The 25,221-nt window shown below is 37.8% G+C and overlaps 1 protein-coding gene and 1 non-coding gene across 2 annotated transcripts in view; one reads left to right on the plus strand and one right to left on the minus strand.

The window, feature by feature from the left end:
- Window positions 1-17,629, minus strand: part of LOC142341807 (U5 small nuclear ribonucleoprotein 200 kDa helicase-like) — a 252,374-nt gene extending 234,745 nt beyond the window's left edge. Inside the window, exons 1-3 of the mRNA XM_075393052.1 lie at window positions 17,449-17,629; window positions 14,329-14,495; window positions 9,693-9,870 (exon numbers count right to left, since the gene is read on the minus strand). Of these exons, the coding sequence (XP_075249167.1) occupies window positions 9,693-9,870; window positions 14,329-14,495; window positions 17,449-17,493 (390 nt within the window). The 5' untranslated portion in view covers window positions 17,494-17,629. The remainder of the gene's footprint in view (window positions 1-9,692; window positions 9,871-14,328; window positions 14,496-17,448) is intronic.
- On the plus strand, window positions 13,052-13,124 carry Trnaa-agc (transfer RNA alanine (anticodon AGC)). Its single transcript has one exon. It is a non-coding gene; the product is annotated as a tRNA-Ala (tRNA).
- Window positions 17,630-25,221: the final 7,592 nt, after the last annotated feature.

The following is a 25,221-nucleotide window of genomic DNA, read 5'->3' on the forward strand; positions in this document are numbered from 1 at the left end:
CGCACACACTCACCCACGCACACACACACACACACAAAACACACAAACACAACACACACACACACAACACACTCACGCACGCAAACACACACACACACACACAAACACACACACACACACACACGCACACATGACACACAATACACAAACACAACACACACTCACAACACACAAACACAACACATACACAACACACACTCGCACGCACGCACACACACACACCCACACACACACACATAACATACACACACAACACAAACACAACACACACACACACACACAGCACACTCACGCACGCAAACACGCACACACACACACAACACACACACACACACATAACACACAAACACAACACACACAACACACTCACGCACGCACACACACACACACGCACGCACACACACACACACGCACACATGACACACACACACACAACACACACACGCACACATGACACACACACACAACACACAAACACAACACACACACACAAAACACTCACGCACGCACACACACACACACGCACGCACACACACACAAATACGCACGCACGCTAACACGCACACAGAGACACACAACACACACACACACAAACACACAAAACGCACACACACAAACACACAACACGAACACACACAACACACACACTCAACAAACACAACATACACACACATACATACACGCACACACAAACGCACGCACAAACAAACACGCACACACAACACACACGCACAACACACACACACACATGACACACGCAACACACACACAGCACACAACACACACACACACAACACACACACACTCAACACACACGCACACACACATACAATCACAACACTTACACACACTAGCACACACACACACACACATGCACACACACACACACGCACGCACACACACACCCACACACACACTCAACACACACACAACACATACACACAACAAACACACACATAACACACACAAAACACAAGCACACACACAACACACACACACACACAAACGCACGCACAAACACAACACATACACAAACACAACAAACAAACACAACGCACACTCACGCACGCACGCACGCACGCACACACACACGCACGCACACACACACATACACATGCACACACACACACACACACACGAAGACACACAACACACACACACAACACGAACACACACAACACACACACTCAACAAACACACAACATACACATACACACACACAAACGCACACACAGACACAACACACACAACACACACATGACACCCACGCAACACACACACATGACACACACACACACACAACACACAAACAACACACACGCACATTACGCACGCACACATACACACACAACACATACACACACATGACACACAAACAACACACGCTCAATCACAACACACACACACACACCCACAAACACAACACCCACACACACACACACACACAACACGAACACACACAACACGAACACACACAACACACACACTCAACAAACACACAACATACACATACTCACGCACACACAAACGCAAGCACAGAAACACGCACACACAACACACACATGACACACACGCAACACACACAATACACATACACACACACTCACAACACACAAACACAACACACACGCACAACACGCACGCAGACATACACACACAACACATAGACACACATGACACACAACACACGCTCAATCACAACACACACACATCCACACACACAACACCCACACACACACAACACGAACACACACAACAAACTCACAACATACACACACTCACGCACACACAAACGCACGCACACAAACACGCACACACACACACAACACACACACTCATGACACACACGCAACACACACACATGACACACACACAACACACACACACACTCACAACACACAAACACAACACAGACGCACAACACGCACGCACACACGCACAATCACAACACACACACACACGCACGCACACACACACAATCACAACACACACACACACACACGCACACACAAACACACATGCACACACACACGCGAACACACACGCACGCACACACACACACGACACACAAACACACACAACACACGCACACACACAAACGCAAGCACACATACGCACACACACAACACATACACACAACACACACACATGACACACACACAACACACAAACACAACACACACTCACACGCAAACACGCACACACACACGCACACACACAACACATACACTCACAACACACACAGCGCAAACGCACAAAGCACACAAGCACACGCACACACACATACACACACGCGAAGACACGCACGCACGCTCACACACACACACGCACACACACATACACACGTACGCACGCACACATACACACACACGCACACAACACACACACACACAACACACGCACACTCACAACACACACCCACACACACACACAACACACACACAACACATACACACACACACAACACGCACACACACAACACGAACACACACAACACACACACTCAACAAACACACACGCACACACAAACGCACGCACAAACACACGCACACACAACACACACGCACAACACACACACACACACATGACACATACACACACAACACACACTCAACACACAAACACAACACACACGCACACACACACAATCACACACACACACATGCACACACACACGCACGCACGCTCACGCACACACACACACGCACACACACACACACACACGCACGCACACACACACCCACACACACACACACTCAACACACACAACACATACACACAACACACACACATAACATACACACACAAAACACAAGCACACACACACACACAAACGCACGCACACACACGCACACACACACACACACACGCGAAGACACACGCACGCACTCTCACACACATACGCACATTTACACACACACGCACGCACGCACACACACACACGCACACACACAACACACACACAACACGAACACACACACACTCAACAAACACACAACATACATACACACACACAACACACACACACATACAACACACACACACACATGACACACACACAACACACACACACACAACACACAAACACAACACACACGCACAACACGCACGCACACATACACGCACAACACATACACACACATGACACACACACACACACAACACACGGTCAATCACAACACACACACGCACCCACACACACACACACACACACACACACACAACACCCACACACACAACACGAACACACACACTCAACAAACACACAACATACACACACACGCACACACAAACGCAAGCACACAAACACGCACACACAACACACACACATGACACACGCGCAACACACACACACATGACACACACACAACACACAAACACAACACACACGCACACACACACAATCACACACACACACATGCACACACACACGCACGCACGCTCACGCACACACACACACGCACACACACACACACACGCACGCACACACACACCCACACACACACACACTCAACACACACAACACATACACACAACACACACACATAACATACACACACAAAACACAAGCACACACACACACACAAACGCACGCACACACACGCACACACACACACACACACACACACGCGAAGACACACGCACGCACTCTCACACACATACGCACATTTACACACACACGCACGCACGCACACACACACACGCACACACACAACACACACAACACGAACACACACACACTCAACAAACACACAACATACATACACACACACAACACACACACACACATACAACACACACACACACATGACACACACACAACACACACACACACACAACACACAAACACAACACACACGCACAACACGCACGCACACATACACGCACAACACATACACACACATGACACACACACACACACAACACACGGTCAATCACAACACACACACGCACCCACACACACACACACACACACACACACACACACACAACACCCACACACACAACACGAACACACACACTCAACAAACACACAACATACACACACACGCACACACAAACGCAAGCACACAAACACGCACACACAACACACACACATGACACACGCGCAACACACACACACACATGACACACACACAACACACACACACACACTCACAACACACAAACACAACACAGACGCACAACACGCACGCACACACACACAATCACAACACACACACACGCGAACACACACGCACGCACGCTCACACGCAGGCACGCACACACACCCCCCACACACACACACACAAACACACACACACACACTGACACACACAACACACACACATGACACACATACACAACACACGCACAACACAAACGCACGCACACATACGCACACACACAACACACACCCAACAAATACACACTCAACACACACACATGACACACACACACAACACACAAACACAACACACACTCACGCACGCACACACGCACGCACGCACACACGCACGCATGCACACACAACACATACAATCACAACACACACACAGCGCAAACGCACAAAGCACACACACACACGCACACACACATGCACACACACACGCGAAGACACGCACGCACGCTCACACACACACACACACGCACACACACACACGCACGCACGCACACATACACACACACACGCACACACAACACACACACAAGACACACACACAACACACGCACACTCACAACACACACACACACACACACACAACACATACACACACACAACACACACATACAACACACACCCACAACACACACGGGCACAAACACACGCACACGAAGAGAGAGAGAGAGAGAGAGAGAGAGAGAGAGAGAGAGAGAAAGAAAGACAAACACACACAGTTGACCTTAACTCTTGAATTACAGTAAGGAAAAGTCATTTCTGAGAGTGAGGAAAGTCACATGCAAACAGAAATTTAATCAGCGAATGAAACGACATGGCAGGACATCATTGAATTGCAACGAACGAAAAATTGCACGAAAGAAATAATGAGAACAAGCCTATTTGGAGTGACCGAGATGTCGCATGGTCGTAAAAAAAATCTAAGACAAAATAAACATAGCACAGGTCTTGAGGTCCTAAAAAGTTTTTTTAACAGACCAAAAAACAAAACCAAGCAATTGATTTGGAAAATCATTCACAAAACAAACAAATAAAAAGCCGAAACACTACAAAATGCAAGTGAAATTGCCGAATAAGAACAAAAAACCACTATCAACAAAACAATTTCAAACACATTTTTCTCCAAATAACTTACAATTTTAGTTAAAACAAAGCATGCCGCAAAACCACTCAATTTTCGCTCCATTTTCTGCTTGGGTGTGAACAAATTCACTTGACTCCAAAGCCATAAAAAAGTAAGAACAGATCATTAAAAAAATGAAATAGCAAGAATGACCCAAAGACTCGTCTCTGGCACGAAAATCAATTTTTCAATTAACTGGTACCAACTAAATCAACCAATAAAACAAAAGAAAATAGAATCAAATTAATAAAAAAAATTAGCCCAAAAACTAACTGGAGTAAAATTAGAACACTCCAATTACACCTAAAAATTATTCCATTTCAAGTACAACTAAAAACACAAAATCGTTTGTTTATTGCAACTGAAAACATCAAGATCACAGCAAAAGGCCAGCTATTTCAAGCTCACGAATATTTCTGGAGAACTCTTGGAGAAAAATGCAAGAAATTGATAAAACATAAATTGATAAATGGAAAACTTTTTAATTTTCCGTCATTGTTGGCAACAGCGATACACCAAAAAATATAAATACACCAAATAACCAAATAACTGTTGACATTTGGCATAAGACAGCTGAGTAATAGGCATCGTTTCATCGTCCCAATAAAAGCGATAGAGCAGAACAATGGACAAAAAACTAGCTAAAATAGCTGAAAAACCTCAAAAATACCATAACACTCGATTTAATTATATAAAAATCATTTTTTAAAAATCTCTGAAAATAATTTAAACTACAATTTTAGCTGATTTAAACCAGTGCACCCAAAAATATAAACTGTTTGAAAAAGCCGCACGTGAACTAGAAATTTCGCTCGCTTACACAATATTTTTTATTACTTTTTTCAATTACTTTAGTTTAGAATAACCTTGTAGAATAACCTTGTAAAACAGACCACATGTGAGCAAATAAATCCGCTCGCAGGGCGAATTTCATTTCTACACTTACATTTTCTGCTGTTTCAAAAGAAGGAATGGAGAACATTACAATTCTCTTCTCCACTTATCGAGTTCGTTCAAAATTTACGCAATCTCTCAACTTGATGTTTTTCTCGCTCACTTGTCAAAAGAAAGCAGTCGGAATAATTCTGGTAATGGCTCGAAGAGTCGTTGCTGCCAGAAAAACTGTCCTTTAATCAATTGGCGCCAATTAAAGCCACGCTTAACCAACTGAACTAAAACATAACCGACTAACGTCGGGCGAATTGCTCTCAAACGACCGACGAGCGGTTGGCCTCAGGGCGCTACCTCTTTATCCCGTTTCTAAAGACAAAAGTAAACTGGGTCAGACAAAAAATCGGCCAAGCGAAAAATTGCATAAAAGACAAACAGGATTATTATATTTGCCACAAATTGCTTTTGAGAGCAATTAACGATGGCTTCCTAAAAAGTGCCTGTTAAATCATTTATGATAAAAACATTTCAACTATCACTCATTGATAATGAGGATCAGAGATGATGACATTACGCCACATAACAGCAGCTGAAGTGCGGCATCAACAAAGAGAGAGAGAGAGAGAGAGAGAGAAAGAGATAAAACGTGAACGAGAAAGAGAAGGAAAGGAACCCTAACCAAAAGAGAGAGAAAGAGACAGGAATATCTTCCATGATTCGATTCGACACTTCAACTTCTAGTTTTCTAACCTTGTTAATAAATAAATCATATAGAAAAAACTGAAAAAGGTATAATTAAAAAAGTTTTCATTTTCGTAATAAAGAAAGATCAAAATCAATTTTTGTCTCGAGCGTTCTGTCAAGTAACCCATCTCCGAGACGGGAAAAGTTTCGTTGGCCAGTAATGGTCGCTAAACTCAGAAACGGAAAAAAAATGAAAAAGTTTGAAAACTGCAAACTTTAAAAAAATCTTGCTAAAATTCAAGATATTAATATCTTAAGAACACTTTCATTGTCTTAAAAAAATCTCCGGAATCCCTGTTCCAAGCCTGAAATAGTTTTACAGGCTCATAAAGATCCATACACTTGGAACAAAAAAATTTCTCAAAAATTAGAAAAATTTAAATTTTATCCAAAAATAACTAAAAACGGAGTTAAAGCAATGTTGATCACCATCCCATCAACTCTATAAACTATGCAGCAGCTTATTATCAAAAGGAGGAGGTCCCAGGGCCTCTGTTGCCGGAAAAAATTCAAAGAATAAAAAAATTGCAAAAATTTTAAAAAATTGCATAAATTCGTTATATTAAAATCTTGAACATTCCATTACGTCTATAATTTATGCAGTAACATATTATCAAACACTAAAAGAAGATCCGTGGCCCATGGGGCTAAAAAAATCATTACACCAAATTTCAAAAAACTTGAAAGGTTGAAAATTAATCCATGACCGAAAAAAATTTTCCAGTTACTTATTCTCAAACTCTTAACGGAGGCTTTTTGACCCTTGAGGCTCAAAAAATCTGAATAATGACTATAAAAGTAAAAACAAATGGCAAAAAATATCAAAAATATGCCAAAAATCTTGATGTTAAAATCTTGCAAGACATTCCATTTAATCTAGAAATTATTCAGTAACCTATTTTTACCTATTTTCAGCATATTTTCTAGAGGAGGTTCCTTGGCTCTTAAGGCTGAAAAAGTCTGAAAAAGACAAAAAAATTTCAAAAAACGAAAAAAATTTGTCAGTAACTAATTATCAAACTAGTTAGAATTTTTTCTGGCCCCTGGGTCTGGAAAGACCTGAATAAGAGAAAAATGTCAAAAAATTTGAAAAAATTCCACGTTTTGTCAACAAAATGCTAAAATTCGTTATGTTAAAATGTTGAAATCATTCCATTACCAATAGAAACAATTCAGTAACCTAATAGCAAACCCTAGAAGAGGTTCTTTGACACCTAGGAAGGATAAAAAACAAAAAAAGATCAAAAATTTTCAAAAAGCTTGAAAAAAATCGCAAAATAGTATAAAATTGCGTTTTTAGCAAGCGGTTGTTCGTCAGTAGCTAGCCTCGGGAGGGCGGGGGGTGCACCGGGGGCTGATTGGGGTGCATCACTGGGGTGGGGGGGGGGTGGGGGCAATAGGGGGGTCACCAGTGGGGGTGTCTTCAACGCTACCTGTTTATCCCGTTTTTGAGGACTAAAAGTCAAAAGCGTCAGACGAAAAATCGGTCAAGCGAAAAATTGCATAAAAAAGATCGCTACAAACTTCGTTTGAGAGCAATTAAACATTAGAAAACTTGAATTATTTTTCATAATACAACTGCATATAAAAAACATAGCCGGCAGATTGCCAGAATAGCTGCGAAATACACTTGCGTGCCGTAAAATACCGATGGAAAAAGATACAGAAGTGAGCTGATAGAAGTTATCGCCGCCGCCTATAAAACTTACAAGTTTAATTCTAAGGAGGTTGTTTTTGGGTGCAAAAAAATGTTTCACTGCCGCGGCTCGAACGGCCGATCTGATTAACCGCCAGTCGCCTTAACCACTCGGCTGTCGAGCCATGCAATCATTTTTCTTACAATCAACTTTGTTTTAGCAACAAACAACTTCTGAATAACCACAACTTAGGTCACGCAGAAAGCGCCAAATCAAGCGCAAAAAACCATCTAATTAGTGACGAGACAGAATGTTCAAGAACAAATGTAAAACGAAAATGGAGCGTCAGACACCGAAACAAAAAAAACCAAGAGCACCTCAATATAGCTACGCTCAGCTTACAGCTTCGCAGCTATTATAATTAATGTGTTCTAAAGAAACGAAAACGTTGAAAGGCTCAAAACACAATAGTCAAGCAATGACAGGCTCAAACTACTATTCTTTTCAAGTAAAATTGAAGACCTTAAATTGGCAAAATGGTAATAAATTCGGTCTTCTGTCAAATTTCTCAAAAAAATTAATGTTTTATACAAAGAAACAGCGCATTGGTTACAAAAAAAATCCCTCTAACAGAAAGCTCATTTCAACTCCCATTGAACGCAAAAGAAAGTTAAAGGGCAACAAAAAATGGAACAGCTCGAGAACCCAACAGGAAACGCTCCAAATTAGAATAAAACTCATATTCATTGCCCATAAACTCTGAAAACCACCCTACTTTTTGCTTAAGTTGACTGAAAGAATTCTGCCAACTAGCTTTGCCCGAAGTACTTTGATAAAAGGCGTAAGATTTTAACAAAATTCTACCACCGCCCCTGAAATAACTCCTGAAGAACATTTTGAAATCTTATAACAACCTAACAGATCTCAATTATATTAACATTTTATAGTTTTGTAATGTATACATGAATCGTTATTGCTGTTTCATCTCTAACTAGGCTTCCTAGACCATCATTTTTACTTTTTCACAAAAACAGCCATTAGTTAGGTCCACACGCGAGTTTGCTTTTAATCGCAGATTAACCGAACAACTTTTGTTCAGGAGAAAAGTAGACACATTCAAAGCAAAGCTCCAACAAACCTGATCTCCAAGTGCTTCTTGTATGAAGGTGAGCATGATCTCGTATGTCTGTCTGGTCTCCTGAGTCTTGGGACGGTACACAACTCCAGATGACACCAGTTCATCAACGCTTTCACTCAACAGAGTCGCACCTCTCATACGATCCACGTCATAACGTGCCTCGTCACGCTTGTCTCGCCTAGAACATACAAAAGTAGCAGCACGCTTTAGCATTATATGATAGAAGTGCCAATGAACCAGACAAAGGAATATACAATCGACTAACGTCGGGAGAACTGCTCTCAAACGACTGTCGAGCAGTTGGTTTCTACAGTAGCTATCTATGGTTTAGGTAGGCCAGCTTCAGCTTAAATGAAGGGGAATTTTGCTTAATTAAAGGTGGTATTTGTGCCCTCCAGCTTAGTGGGTTCGCATTATTTGCAAGCGCAAGTGTCATATTTATACATGATTTACAATGCACGCGCTGTATAACGGTGGGGGGGGGGGGGGGGTGTGCATAACATGGTGATTTGGAGGAGGGGTCGTCAAACTCAAAGAACCACTTTTGACACCATGAATTTACAGAATCGCGTACTTACAGTCCAGTTAACCGAAAGGCCCTAACACTTGATGCACTCCGGGCGTCACCTTTTAATCCCGTTTTCGAGGACAATTCAAAAGGTGCGATATATGTAATTCACAAATCACAATTACTCGACAAATGCCTGGTCTTGAATTCACGATAGAAATTAGATAACATTTAGGGTATAATGTTCTATCTCTATCCTGATGAGATCGCTTGTTTTATGTATGTTTTACAATTTGGTGCCATGAAAAGCCACTGAAAGACGTTTTCCAGTACCTATTTTTTCCAATCAGCGTTTTCATTAAGTTGAGTTTTGAGCGTCCAGTTTAAATAATTTGATTATCAGGTTTAAGTAAACGATTCAGGGATGTTTCATATCCGTTTGTCAATTTGCGTACATATTAAACAGATGATAATTGATTTATATACAGCAAGGCGTTCGCCAACCACAGCGATATTTGGCCTCCAACAAAAAGCAAGAGATTTTGCAACTTCCGATTCCACAAAGCCTTTAATTTCCAAAATCTTCTGCACAAGTATTTTTTTACAATGCCTTGTCAGGAAGAAATGGAAAGAAAATGTTAGTTCAACACCTGCTAAAAACATTCACCAAAAGAGATTTCAACCTCAAAAAAAGTGTCAAATTCTGCCGACCACCTCAAAGTTGCCTCCTGAGCATCTGGGCATTCGGTAAGAAGAATATCGATCAATTCTTGTGGTATTCTTGAATACCACAAATGACCTTTTTCATTAAAAAAAACAAGCAAAATTTTTTAATAGTCCCACAGACTAATCGTTTCTAAAGCCTTTCTGATTGCCTGTATGCTTAACATTTCGAAAACATGGCACAAATAGTAATATTCTTAAAAATCGTAGTACAGGATATTTGGGAAAAAACTTGCTTGGGATGACCTGTCAGTTGAGAAACATAAATCTCTGCATACTTCGATAGAACAATATCTAGCTGCTACGTTTTTCTAAGTGAGCCAACTCAGATAAATCTGCTAAACGGATTTTGTGATGCCTCGCATCTTGCCTATGGAGCCATAATATATTAGAGCTCAATTAAGCAGCATGGATTTCTGGTAGCTCAAGCAAAAGTTGCGTCTCTAAAGGAAATCAGCATTCCTAAACTTAAATCGCGAGCAAGAGAGCTAGGTTGCTGACTCCAGCAACTCCCTCTAAAGCAACTCAGAATACCCATTAGTACTAAACGCTATTCAAGTGAGAGAGAAGCTGTCCTTATTTTTAATTGACGACCTTCAATGAATACCAAGATCAGCAACAATTCAGAAGCCTCCAACTGACAACACATTGGTGGAAAGCCAATCAACACAGACAGCGTTTCTCGTTAAATTCCAGCATCGGACCTCTAATTGTTTTGCCCAGCTCCTCCATCCTTTATAAACCGAAAACTTCAGATAATTTATCAACTGAAAAGAAGAGACACTTGAAATAAAACCAATTAACGAACAATAATTAGCGTCAGATTTTGAAAATGTACAGAGGTGATGCGTTCTATCGCTTTTGTCACAAGATTCATCAAAAATCAGATCGAGACAGTAAAGTCAGCTTGAACAAGAAGACGTCAATGTAGCCGGACTAATACGCCTGCAATTACATCCATTGTTCGCGTCACTCGAACCTTCTTCTGGAGCTTGGTTTGAAGGTGTTTCCGCTGCAACGGCTTCAGAGCACGCGAAATCCAAGCATCGAAGAGACCTGCCAGCCTTTTGCTTCCCGAAACAGTCGTCAGTCACCTTAATGTTGGCGTGGACTAAATGGACCGTTCGCCGATGTTCAAAGAAAAACCTATCTTTGATCTCCGTCAGACGCTTCAATGCTCGATTGCGACCAACAGCCGTTTGCTGTTGTCAGCTCTCAACAGATGCCTTCAGAACAATCATCAGCGAATCCGAGTGCAATGTCAACTGTCCTCAATACACCCAACTCAGAAGCAGCGATGAAGACGAGAATCTATTGACGCCTGAGTCCTTCATGCTACACAGAACCTTAGGCAACGTTCCTGGAGCTGTTTCCAACGGGCCATTGAAAAATTCGGCGTGGAAACAGATGAAGCAGAGAAAATCCAGCAAATTGATAAGGCTCTGCTGGCCGATTGTTCTTTCACGGAACAAACGAATGAAGTGGACATCTCGCAAAGCAGCCTTGGAAGTGGATGACGTTGTTTAACTTCTTGACGAGTTTACCACAATAGCAGTGTGGCGACTGGGACCAGTCACAAAGAGTTTCACAAGCCGCGATAATATAGCAATGTCATGTGAAGTTGAGACCAATTTGACGCGGGAGGAAATTTAACTACACCCGCGTCAAATTCGTGCATATTGATCCCAAACACACCAGGAAATTATGATTAAATTTTGTGAGCCCCGAGGATGCTAATGCTAATGGCGAAAACGCAGAAATTATTTTCCTGCTGTTTGAAAGACCACACAAGCTTTGAAAATGATTTGAAATGTCTTAAATTCCGCGGATACAAGACGATCACAACGATTGCTTTAACGGAATAGATCCAAACTGTATAATTAACCAGCTCGCACGGGCAATTATGTGTTTTATCCGTTAAATGTTACAAGTAGCTGCATTGTGGTAAAGACGGGAGGTCCTCATTATCGAAGTTAATTGATTCTATTGTAACTATCTATACACCCAAGACGGTACAGATAACAAAAAATTAGAACCTTCAAAATTCTTGTTTTATATTCATTGAATCACTAAATGAAAATAATTGGTGCCTCAATAAAGACCGTTGATTTGAATAATCTATCTCCAAGGGGATGTAGCTCAGATGGTAGAGCGCTCGCTTAGCATGCGAGAGGTACGGGGATCGATGCCCCGCATCTCCATTTTCTCTCACTCAAAAAGATCTTTTGACGTTTTGTGTTTCCATGTCACAACACCTAAATTTTACTAACAAATTTTTTCCAATGTATTTGTATCTCCATTTCTGTACATTAGAAACAAAAATGTCCGATGCTTGTCTAGGAGAATGACTCGATTTAGGAACCCTTAATACCAATGACCAAAGCTAAATAGCCAATGGTGGCATGCGTTCCAGAACGATTTGTGAGAATAGAACTATGCAGATGCAAAGCCAGCTTCCCGGTTCGAGGGGCCAACGCTTAAAATGGAAGAATTGTTACCTGAACACGGTGAAAATAAAATTTTCGCCGTTAAAAACCGCGGGTCTTAAAACAATTCACCGCTAAAAATAACAGCAAATATTTTAGCGGGGAAATTATGTAAGTTTAGCTGTTTTTAGCGGTGAGATTTCTTTCGCCGCTTTATGCTGGTACCGATAAAATATATTTTTCACCTCTTAAGTGGTGAAAAGAAAAGTTTCACCGCTAAATCTTACAAAAATTCAATGTAAATATTCCATAATAGTGAAGTGAAACTAATTTAAATACTAAATCTGATAATAGTAAGTCATTGGTGGCGCAGTGGAAGAGGTAACCCTTATGCAGGTTTGAGGTTCGAACTCTGTCCACGCAGGGAGTTTTGTAGGAATTCAAAGAGAATGCGGAGAAAAAATACACGGCTAAAAACCGCAAACCTTACAAACATTCACCGCTAAAATATGCGCCCACTTTACGGTGAAAAATATCTATTTTCGCAGCTACTCGCCTCAAATCGTACATTAATTTTCTGCAAAACCTCGAACCGAGTTTGCTAATCTAGGAAGCGGGTACATCCAAGTGAGATCAAAAACAAAAACGTGAAATACCTTTTAAAATACCGATTAATTTCAGTCGAACAATCAAACGTACGTTTTTTCACCTATCTGCTCTCAACTGTCTAATTTTGAAATGCCAAATACGCATTGAATCAAAACCCACACAAATTTTAACTATATTACGAAAGTAAAGCCCTTTTCCTGCTCCCCCAAGAAATCTACTACTCCATTATGGAGAACTTAAAGTAATTGCGGGGTCGATAGGTTTTATAAACCCCTAATATAGGGGGTCTGAAGGTGAAAATTAATTACTTAACTTTATTTTTTTGACTATGACAAAATAAGATAAGAAATTAGCACACTGATCTACTAACTTTTCTTTCCTTTGCTGCATCTGAGGTGGTTTGGATCTCAGTGCCTTGTCGCCCATCTGAGTGCCCAGCAGTTTGCCAGAAAGTGACAACACCTCCCCAGTGGCCTCATCTCTTCCTCGCTTGTTGTCTATCAAGTTCCTGTCTACTTGCAACACCAAGTTTGAGTTCTAAAAACGCATATGGAAAAAAATTCACCGAACCATTACAATTTTCTGAGACATATACCAAGTGCCATTTTTTCGCTTGAAGTATAGAGAAGAAATGAATGATATCGCAGTTCGATTAATGCATGGCAGTTGTACTTGCTCTGCAAATTTAATGTCAATTCTGTCTCCCCTTTCGGTACAGAGATAAAAAATCGAATGAAAACTAAATTGATTCTTGCCCACACAAAAAGTGCAGAAGAGTCAAAGTTTCATATGGTATAGAAATTTGGGCAAAACCATAACATAGAACGTTGGATCACTTAGCAAGACACCTGATGTGTTTAGAAAGTCACCCGACACATGATTGAGAGTTTCGAAGGCCGAGACAGTTTTTAATGCCTTAAACTCGACTTACTTCCAAAAAAACATTATTTGGGCAAAATTATAACCGAAAAACAAACTAATCTAATAAAAAAAACCGAGTAATGATACTATTTCAATAATACCTTTTGGCCTTACATTGATTTTTTAAATGACATTAAATATTCTCGGTAAAATATCATTTACGTGAAGGGATTAGTAGGTCAAAACAGCATCATATAAAACCCTTAGCTGAAGAGATTAACATTTTTCATTCACTACAAAGCAGATGGGATCAGCACTTAATGAGACTAGGTAACAAGACGAAAAAGGAGGAAAAATTCAAGTTCAAAAATCCATTGAATCTTTGAAACCAAATAACTTCAAAAGTCATAACAACCATCAGCTTTCAACAAAAAATTCTAGATGGATTCACCTTGAGCAGCCATTTTCAGTTGATTCAGAAGCCAAAATCATCACCTGTTTTTAGGGACAATAGGTCATAAGGGACAATACAACAACAAATACGGGTAATACTAAAACCTCACAAAAAATTCAATAACACAAAGTTCTGAAGCAATTAAAACCATAAACATTAACGGAAAAGACTGTAGATATCCTTTGAGCTTTCAAAAGCGACCTCTCTGTTGTGTGGTTGTGACAGGAGACCAAAAAGAAAGTATAAATAAAGCTAAATATCTAAGGACCAAAAAAATTTAATGAAAAATCGTAGTATCAAAGGCAAAACGCCATTAGTCAAAACCAATAAGCGTTATATAACTAATAGATTTTTTTGCCTGAATCAAAAAAAGATGGGGCTTGATTTAAAGCAAAATTAGCAACAAGTTGACAGAAATTAGGGTAAAAGGTGACATAAAAAATATTTGTAGACATGAGCTATTGGCTATCAACTGGAAACATTGGATAATTTCATCAAAACCCTATTATATAGCTAATTCGATTTTCGATTAATGAGATTATGTTACTAGATTACAAAAACAAGTTGACAAAACTCAAGAATTCAAAAAAAGCGAGAACACCGCGGAGCGACAAGCTGTACACTAAAAACAATAATTGTTCATTGAGCCTCGTTTGAACTTAAATCGCATCATTTACTTACTGAAATCTCGGATTGGGTTGAAAAAAATTACAAAGAAAAGCGCCCTAGTACAATTCCGAATATTTTTGTAAAAACCCACGATGAGACCAAAACGGGCTTTGCTATCAGTACACGGCTGTCGAAAGCTTAATTGTTACAAATAGTTGCGTAACAGATAATTAGCTAAGGCCGACAAATTCAAGTTCAAGAACACTTCAGTAGGAACTAGAAGTAACAAAAACCTTCATCTTAGTAAAAAAAAAAGTTGTGACAGCAGTTTGTGTAATGCCAAAATTTTTGACAAAAGAATAATAATTGGTGGCATTTTCAATTTGAAAAAAATGAGAAAATGCTGAATATTAGAGAAATTTAGCAAAAATTATAGCAAGAGTCAGTTCAAACAATTCAACATCTCTCATCTATCTTTAAAGGTGAAATGAATAACACAAATTGTCACAATTCTTTCGTATATCTAGTAAAATTGACCAAAATTCGAGCAAAAACAACGGAAAATGTGAACAAAACAACGGAAATGAGGCTGATGTCCACAAAACTTGAACTCCTTAGAAAAAAAACTTAAAAAAATTTTATTTGATATTCTACGCTTAACAAGCTTTCTAATGATACAACTCACAGCTCTGTACGATGAAAATAGCGATCGGCTGAAACTGACAAAAAACATTTGAGCATATAGTTCCTTGCCCACAAACAAACAAAGACACACACACAAACAAAAAAACACGCACACACAAAAAACACGCATGCACACACACATACAAACGAACAAACGCACACAAAAAAAATACGCACACACACACGCACACACACAAGGTGGGTTCGGAACAACGCATTGCCCAAACTACGTTAATTCATAAGTTAGGGCTAATTGAATATCTTCCTGATAAATTAACGATTGCAAACACAAAATTGATAAAAATAAACCGACTACCGTCGGACGAACTGCTCTCGAAAACCTGACGAGGCAAACAATTTAGAGGGGGTGCATTGGCTAGAGAAATTTTTAGTGCAAAACTAGGGATGGGTTTGAACCCTCGCACTTTCGGATAGAGCTCGGGACATAAAGCCCTTCACTGCATGGGCAATGTACGCTCATCGTTCACAATCAATTTCATTTTTGCAAAAGACGTTATTTCTAAATGCACGCAATTCAAATCAGATCAAAGACATAATACTCCAAAACATAATCGTGGTTTCACATGCGCAGCAACTTATCACAACTGTTACAAATTAAAAAATACACCACAAATGCACTTCTCGAAGCCATTCGCATTCGCAGACTTTGAGTCTTCGTATTTTTTCTCGAGAAGTTTTATGTGGAAGTATTTTTCGATTCAGGTCTCGCCATTAAACTCGTTTAAGAATAGGGTTACTTTTGATTTTGCATCATTCATTAATTTTCGACGGAAAAATGAATATTCCATCCGTGCTTAGTTAAAGAATGCCGTATGGTCTGCATTATTGACTATCATTCAAGTCTCTTTTTGTACTACTAACCACTTTGTACTCAAACTGCAGATTACGCGCTGCTTGATCCGCCATTATTGGTTTTCTTGTGTTATCTTTCCCTCACACTATAGAATGATCAGCGATTTTCTCTTCGTCAGTGTGACAATTTACAAATCAATGTGTTCAGGTCAGTTAAACTTCATTAAATCTGAAAAGACGTACCTGTTAGGCATTTCTGTTCCTCCATGGGGCACAAAACTTACCTTCTGCCAGCGACAGATTAGGTATTAAATGAAGAGAAAGGTAACAAAATGCAATTTCAAAAGATATTTGCTATCAGCAGCCTCGAAACGTCATAACCAGCAAAATAATTGATTAATGCTTTAATTTTTGGGGATAGAAGAATCACGACTAATTTTTTCAAAGTTTAATCTCACCACCAGTTTTTGGAGTGTCTATGGTGTTTCAAATTGAACAATTAACTTACACTAAACAATATCTGCCCAAATCGTGTTTCTTTTTTGTGGCACGGCGGGGAGACGTCCTCGAAAAACAATTTCATAAAAAAAAAACAAAAATTAAAATATTAAAAAAATATTAAAAAATGAGATCTAGAAATCAACTCCTATCCCGTTTCCAAACAATATTGCAAACAGCAACATCTTTTAATTAAAAATTTTATCATTATCAAAGCCTGTGTGGCCTGTGTTCAATTTCGAGTAGATTTAAAACTCTCAGTTTTGACTTAGAAGTTAGCACAGAAGTCAATGAATCACGATAACTTAAATTCAAGAAATCAAAATCAGATAAAATTAAATAGATGTCACCCAAGCTCGATAACCACGAGGAAAGCAATGAGTCAAGTAAGTCATGTTTGCACATGGAATTTGTCAAATGGCTTATCAAACAACATCGTTATCAAATCAAATAAAGCCACAAATGCAAAACAGAGAAAAATTTTGAAGGATAATTCCAATTTCTACAAAAAAGTTTGAATTACAACTTAGAAAAAAATCAAGATACAAAACTTGTTGCAAAATAATGGACTCGACAAAACCACGATATGATAAGTAGAAAAAACTAGCCACCTCCAAACAGTTAAAATTAGAAAACAGCAAACCACGTTTCCAGTTTTTAAGAAAGAGATAAAACAGCAATGCAGCACGTAAATAACGGCAAAATAATACGCCATTCAGAAAAATCAAACAAACTGTTCAAAAATATAGTTTTTCGGTCAGTAAAAAAACTGCAAACTGGAACAACTCACTTATCTGAATGATGCTTCATCGGAGGGCTAATCAGACCCAATGTCGAGAATAAGAGACAAGTAAAAAACAACAACAGTTAATAGCAAATCACAAAAGTTACTAGCAATTCAATAGTCACTTAAAAATTCAACTCAAAAAACCAAAAATAACAACTTGAAAATAGAAAATGTTTCAAAAAGATGCAACTAAGATTTCTTGTTACGGACATTAATTATTAATTCGAGAAAGAAGTAAGGGGAAAACCTTTTTTTTCAAAAACGCCTTAATGCTTTTGAAATAACGTTAAAAAAACAAGAGCAATTACATGGACAAATTCGTAAGTTGCACTTTTTTTCACCAATTGGAAATGCCAACAATCAGCCTAAGTAACAAAACTGCAAAAACCAAATATTATCCAAACTTTCCAAAACTTAATGAAGTCAAATTGCGTCTATTAAGGATCAGCTGAAAACAAATTCAAATATGATTCATTATTCAACAACGAAGACTTTAATTAATGAAACTAAAGGGCAAGGAGACAAAAATGATAACTAAAAATAACAAAAAAGGTCAGAACTAGAATTTCAATTAAACTTTCTAAAACCAATCAGTAATAAAAACTAACTACGAACCAATGTTATGCTTCAATTATGACACAAGGCAATCAATATTTGTCATTACCTATACTGATTAAACTATAGAAAAAAAACTCAATTATAAACAAAACTCGAAATTTTTGCTCTAGTAAACTGTTACTTAAGCACAACATATTTTCTTTTGAAATTGTCAGGAATTAAATGTGACGGCATTGGACTCAAAACAGCACAGAGCAAAAAAATGGCCAAAAAAAATCAAATTGAAAGTGTCAAAATCAAGTCCCACGGACCAATTCAGTCAACACTATCTTTGCGCCATTAAAAAGCGTACATCGTTTTTATTATACTTTGAAGGCAAGTAACGAGGAAAATCAAAAACAGGTAAAACGGCAGCTCGTGAAAAGAAATCGCTCTGAAAACCGAAAAAAATCTATAATCAATTCCAAATTTTTTATTCTAATAAAACCAAGATGAGTCAAGTAAGTCATGTTTGCACATGGAATTTGTCAAATGGCTTATCAAACAACATCGTTATCAAATCAAATAAAGCCACAAATGCAAAACAGAGAAAAATTTTGAAGGATAATTCCAATTTCTACAAAAAATTTTGAATTACAACTTAGAAAAAAATCAAGGTACAAAACTATTGTTGCAAAAAAATGGACTCGACAAAACCACGATATGATAAGTAGAAAAAACTAGCCACTTCCAAACAGTTAAAATTAGAAAACAGCAAACCACGTTTCCAGTTTTTGAGAAAGAGATAAAACAGCAATGCAGCACGTAAATAACGGCAAAATAATACGCCATTCAGAAAAATCAAACAAACTGTTCAAAATTATAGTTTTTCGATCAGTAAAAAAACTGCAAACTGGAACAACCCACTTATCTGAATGATGCTTCATCGGAGCGCTAATCAGACCCAATGTCGAGAATAAGAGACAAGTAAAAAACAACAACAGTTAATAGCAAATCACAAAAGTTACTAGCAATTCAATAGTCACTTAAAAATTCAACTCAAAAAACCAAAAATAACAACAACTTGAAAATAGAAAATGTTTCAGAAAGATGCAACTAAGATTTCTTGTTACGGACATTAATTATTAATTCGAGAAAGAAGTAAGGGGAAAACTTTTTTTTCAAAAACGCCTTAATGCTTTTGAAATAACGTTTAAAAAACAAGAGCAATTACATGGACACATTCGTAAGTTGCACTTTTTTTTCACCAATTGGAAATGCCAAGAATCAGCCTAAGTAACAAAACTGCAAAAACCAAATATTATCCAAACTTTCCAAAACTTAATGAAGTCAAATTGCGTCTATTAAGGATCAGCTGAAAACAAATTTGAAATTCAAATATGATTCATTATTCAACAACGAAGACTTTAATTAATGAAACTAAAGGGCAAGGAGACAAAAATGATAACTAAAAATAACAAAAAAGGTCAGAACTAGAATTTCAATTAAACTTTCTAAAACCAATCAGTAATAAAAACTAACTACGAACCAATGTTATGCTTCAATTATGACACAAGGCAATCAATGATATTTGTCATTACCTATACTGATTAAACTATAGAAAAAAAAACTCAATTCTAAACAAAACTCGAAATTTTTGCTCTAGTAAACTGTTACTTAAGCACAACATATTTTCTTTTGAAATTGTCAGGAATTAAATGTGACGGCATTGGACTCAAAACAGCAGAGCAAAAAAATGGCCAAAGTTTAAAAAATCAAATTGAAAGTGTCAAAATCAAGTCCCACGGACCAATTCAGTCAACACTATCTATGCGCCATTAAAAAGCGTACATCGGTTTTTATTATACTTTGAAGGCAAGTAACGAGGAAAATCAAAAACAGGTAAAACGGCAGCTCGTGAAAAGAAATCGCTCTGAAAACCGAAAAAAAATCTATAATCAATTCCAAATTTTTTATTCTAATAAAACCACGATGAGTCAAGTAAGTCATGTTAGCACATGGAATTTGTCAAATGGCTTATCAAACAACATCGTTATCAAATCAAATAAAGCCACAAATGCAAAACAGAGAAAAATTTTGAAGCATAATTCCAATTTCTACAAAAAATTTTGAATTACAACTTAGAAAAAAATCAAGGTACAAAACTATTGTTGCAAAAAAATGGACTCGACAAAACCACGATATGATAAGTAGAAAAAACTAGCCACTTCCAAACAGTTAAAATTAGAAAACAGCAAACCACGTTTCCAGTTTTTGAGAAAGAGATAAAACAGCAATGCAGCACGTAAATAACGGCAAAATAATATGCCATTCAGAAAAATCAAACAAACTGTTCAAAAATATAGTTTTTCGGTCAGTGAAAAAACTGCAAACTGGAACAACTCACTTATCTGAATGATGCTTCATCGGAGGGCTAATCAGACCCAATGTCGAGAATAAGAGACAAGTAAAAAACAACAACAGTTAATAGCAAATCACAAAAGTTACTAGCAATTCAATAGTCACTTAAAAATTCAACTCAAAAAACCAAAAATAACAACAACTTGAAAATAGAAAATGTTTCAAAAAGATGCAACTAAGATTTCTTGTTACGGACATTAATTATTAATTCGAGAAGTAAGGGGAAAACTTTTTTTTCAAAAACGCGTTAATGCTTTTGAAATAACGTTTAAAAAACAAGAGCAATTACATGGACACATTCGTAAGTTGCACTTTTTTTTCACCAATTGGAAATGCCAACAATCAGCCTAAGTAACAAAACGGCAAAAACCAAATATTATCCAAACTTTCCAAAACTTAATGAAGTCAAATTGCGTCTATTAAGGATCAGCTGAAAACAAATTTGAAATTCAAATATGCTTCATTATTCAACAACGAAGACTTTAATTAATGAAACTAAAGGGCAAGGAGACAAAAATGATAACTAAAAATAACAAAAAAGGTCAGAACTAGAATTTCAATTAAACTTTCAAAAACCAATCAGTAATAAAAACTAACTACGAACCAATGTTATGCTTCAATTATGACACAAGGCAATCAATGATATTTCTCATTACCTATACTGATTAAACTATAGAAAAAAAAACACAATTATAAACAAAACTCGAAATTTTTGCTCTAGTAAATTGTTAATTAAGCACAACATATTTTCTTTTGAAATTGTCAGGAATTAAATGTGACGGCATTGGACTCAAAACAGCACAGAGCAAAAAAATGGCCAAAGTTTAAAAAATCAAATTGAAAGTGTCAAAATCAAGTCCCACGGACCAATTCAGTCAACACTATCTATGCGCCATTAAAAAGCGTACATCGGTTTTTATTATACTTTGAAGGCAAGTAACGAGGAAAATCAAAAACAGGTAAAACGGCAGCTCGTGAAAAGAAATCGCTCTGAAAACCGAAAAAAATCTATAATCAATTCCAAATTTTTTATTCTAATAAAACCACGATGAGGTCATTGATAATCTTGCTATAGCGTTACGGCTACTAAAATATTGAAAATAAGAATATAATTGAGCCAAAGTTAACATGAAATTGACCAAAAAATGAAGTTAAAAGAATTAAAAGAAGCTTTAAAAAGAAGCTCTTCGTAAAAGAAGCTTTTAAAAACCTTTAATTCTATACTGTACACTTGACGAGCTTTCTACTGACACTACCCACAACTGTCTACGGTAAATATATCATTCGGACAAAATTGACTGAACAAAATAGAACCATTAATCCTCACCACAAAAAGTTTGGTGGAAAAAGTTTGGTGGCTAAATCTTTGACGTTCATACCATAATTTCAGTCGGAAGTGAAACGATAGATACAATTGCGGAACTTTTTCGGAAGTCAGTATTTATCGGCTAATCTTTAAAGAAGGTTAAAAAACTCCTAAACTCTAAACTTCACTGAGAAAAATTGGAATAATTTTCAATCAAAGACCAATTTTCCAATCCTTGAGGATTAACAGCAACGCAAGCATAATCACCGTGGTTATATATTTTTGCCTTTCTAAGACCACGGACTTCAATTCGAAGCAATTAATATCAGAAATATCAGCGCCGGTCGAGTTGATCTCAAACGACTGGCGCGTGACATACTTAAACAAATTACCCTTACACCATGCTTTTATGCTTCCCCAACAGTTTTGGCGAACCAGACACATTGATACTCCATAAAACTGCACCGCAAAATTAATTTCCCGGCTTTACCAGTTTATACCATTTCACTAGACTAAAATTTATAGCAAACAGACAAAAAAATTTAAGCAAAAATTCACGTAAAGTTGATCAACCTGACCCACATAAATGCTACAAAATTAGTTTGAGACTAATTAATGAAACAGTACATTCCACTATTTCCATTCGCAAACAGCCTTCAATCCGCTATGCAATTGAGTTCAGCTACTTAAAAGGTGAAATCAAATCGGTGGCAAAAACTGCAATAGACAAATATTAGAGATAAAACATCAGGTCTGCTGCGGAGACCAGATAATTAGAAACATTTTAGGACAAATGAACTATGCCAAAAAGAAAAACTGTGGTCATCGATGAAACAAATTTCATCACAAATATGCAAAAACAATTTCTCACTAGCAACATAATTGAGGACGATGCCGAGCTTTTTCACGTCTTACAATGGACTTATGGAGCTAATTTTCCGGACAGTACGTGTCACAAATATCTTGCATACTAACTGATTTTCTGTTTGCTTTAAAATTAAGCAGAGGTCTTTCCGATCACAAACCTGTGACAAACTTTCACCAATTCGTTTTCAGTGTTCAATAAATATTCAATTTCGAATAATTGCAGAATATCGACTCATACCTAACACCCAATTCGTTTGCATCAAAGATTAGAATTAAGAGGTTTCCACAAAAACGGATAATCACGTGTACACATCATTTCCATCAACTGTCGAGCAAATAAAACTAAACTATGCAACATTAAAAACACACAAACTTTTAATGTTAGCCAGAAACGACTAAGAACACCAACAGTAAGAAGTGCTCTCAAAAGTAAGCACAAAAATTTTCAAGAAAAACTGTTGTGAAATCCACTGAAATCAATACTTGGGTACCGCTAAGAAACTGAAACTGCATTTCGTCGCAAAAACCACACCAACTTTTATTTAATAGAAATAACCGGCAGATTGCCGCAAAATAACCGCGAGATAGACTGTTGGGTTGAGCCCATTGTAAAAAAATCCAAAATAGCAATAAAAATGGTACTGATATTGAACTCTTTCATTATTTTCAAATCATATTTCAAGCTCTAAAAATCAGTTTCTCAGGATATAGTTTGGGTAACCTCTGTTCAGTTTCAATTTACACTCTTATTTTAGATTCAATAGGTGAGCAGAGAAGCTATTTTATTGACAGAGCTGCCATATATCATCAAACAAAATTTCCACTTAGAGAGCAAAATGACGTCATGCACGTAATTCAGTTGAACTTGCATGAACAAATACAGAAAAAGCAGATTTGAAGCGATTGTGACGTCACATGGTCGTAACAAAATTCTTGAAATTTAAAAAAAAACAAGCGAAGGCCAATGGCCAATACTAGCCCCCGCTATCGCTTTGCGGCTATTTAAAAAACAGCAGGCAGATTGCCAGAAAATACATGCGATAGCTTTGTCGACCTGCACACTCATTCTCAAAGAAATGAAAAAAAATGAGACTGATCAACAGAAATTGTTTCTATTAGCTGCCCTCAAAAAACATACGAAGTTCACCTTAGCTCTTTCAATTAAATTAAAGTCATTTTTGAGAGAGGTAAGTTACTTGTGAGCATAAAGTTCACTCAAATGAACAAAAAATTGCTCCACTAGGAGTGAAAAATTCATGAGTAGAACTTAGCTATTTCAATTAAAATTAAAGTCAATTTTGAAAGAAGTAAGGTACGTGTGAGCAAAAGGTTCACGCAAATTAACAAAAATTGCTCCAATAGGAGTAAAAAATGACATCGCCAAATGAAAATCAGTCGAAATTCAATGATGGATGGAACCAAACGC

The sequence above is a fragment of the Convolutriloba macropyga genome, chromosome 1 (assembly GCF_964194025.1).
Source record: "Convolutriloba macropyga chromosome 1, txConMacr16.3, whole genome shotgun sequence".
NCBI classification, from domain to species: domain Eukaryota; kingdom Metazoa; phylum Xenacoelomorpha; order Acoela; family Convolutidae; genus Convolutriloba; species Convolutriloba macropyga.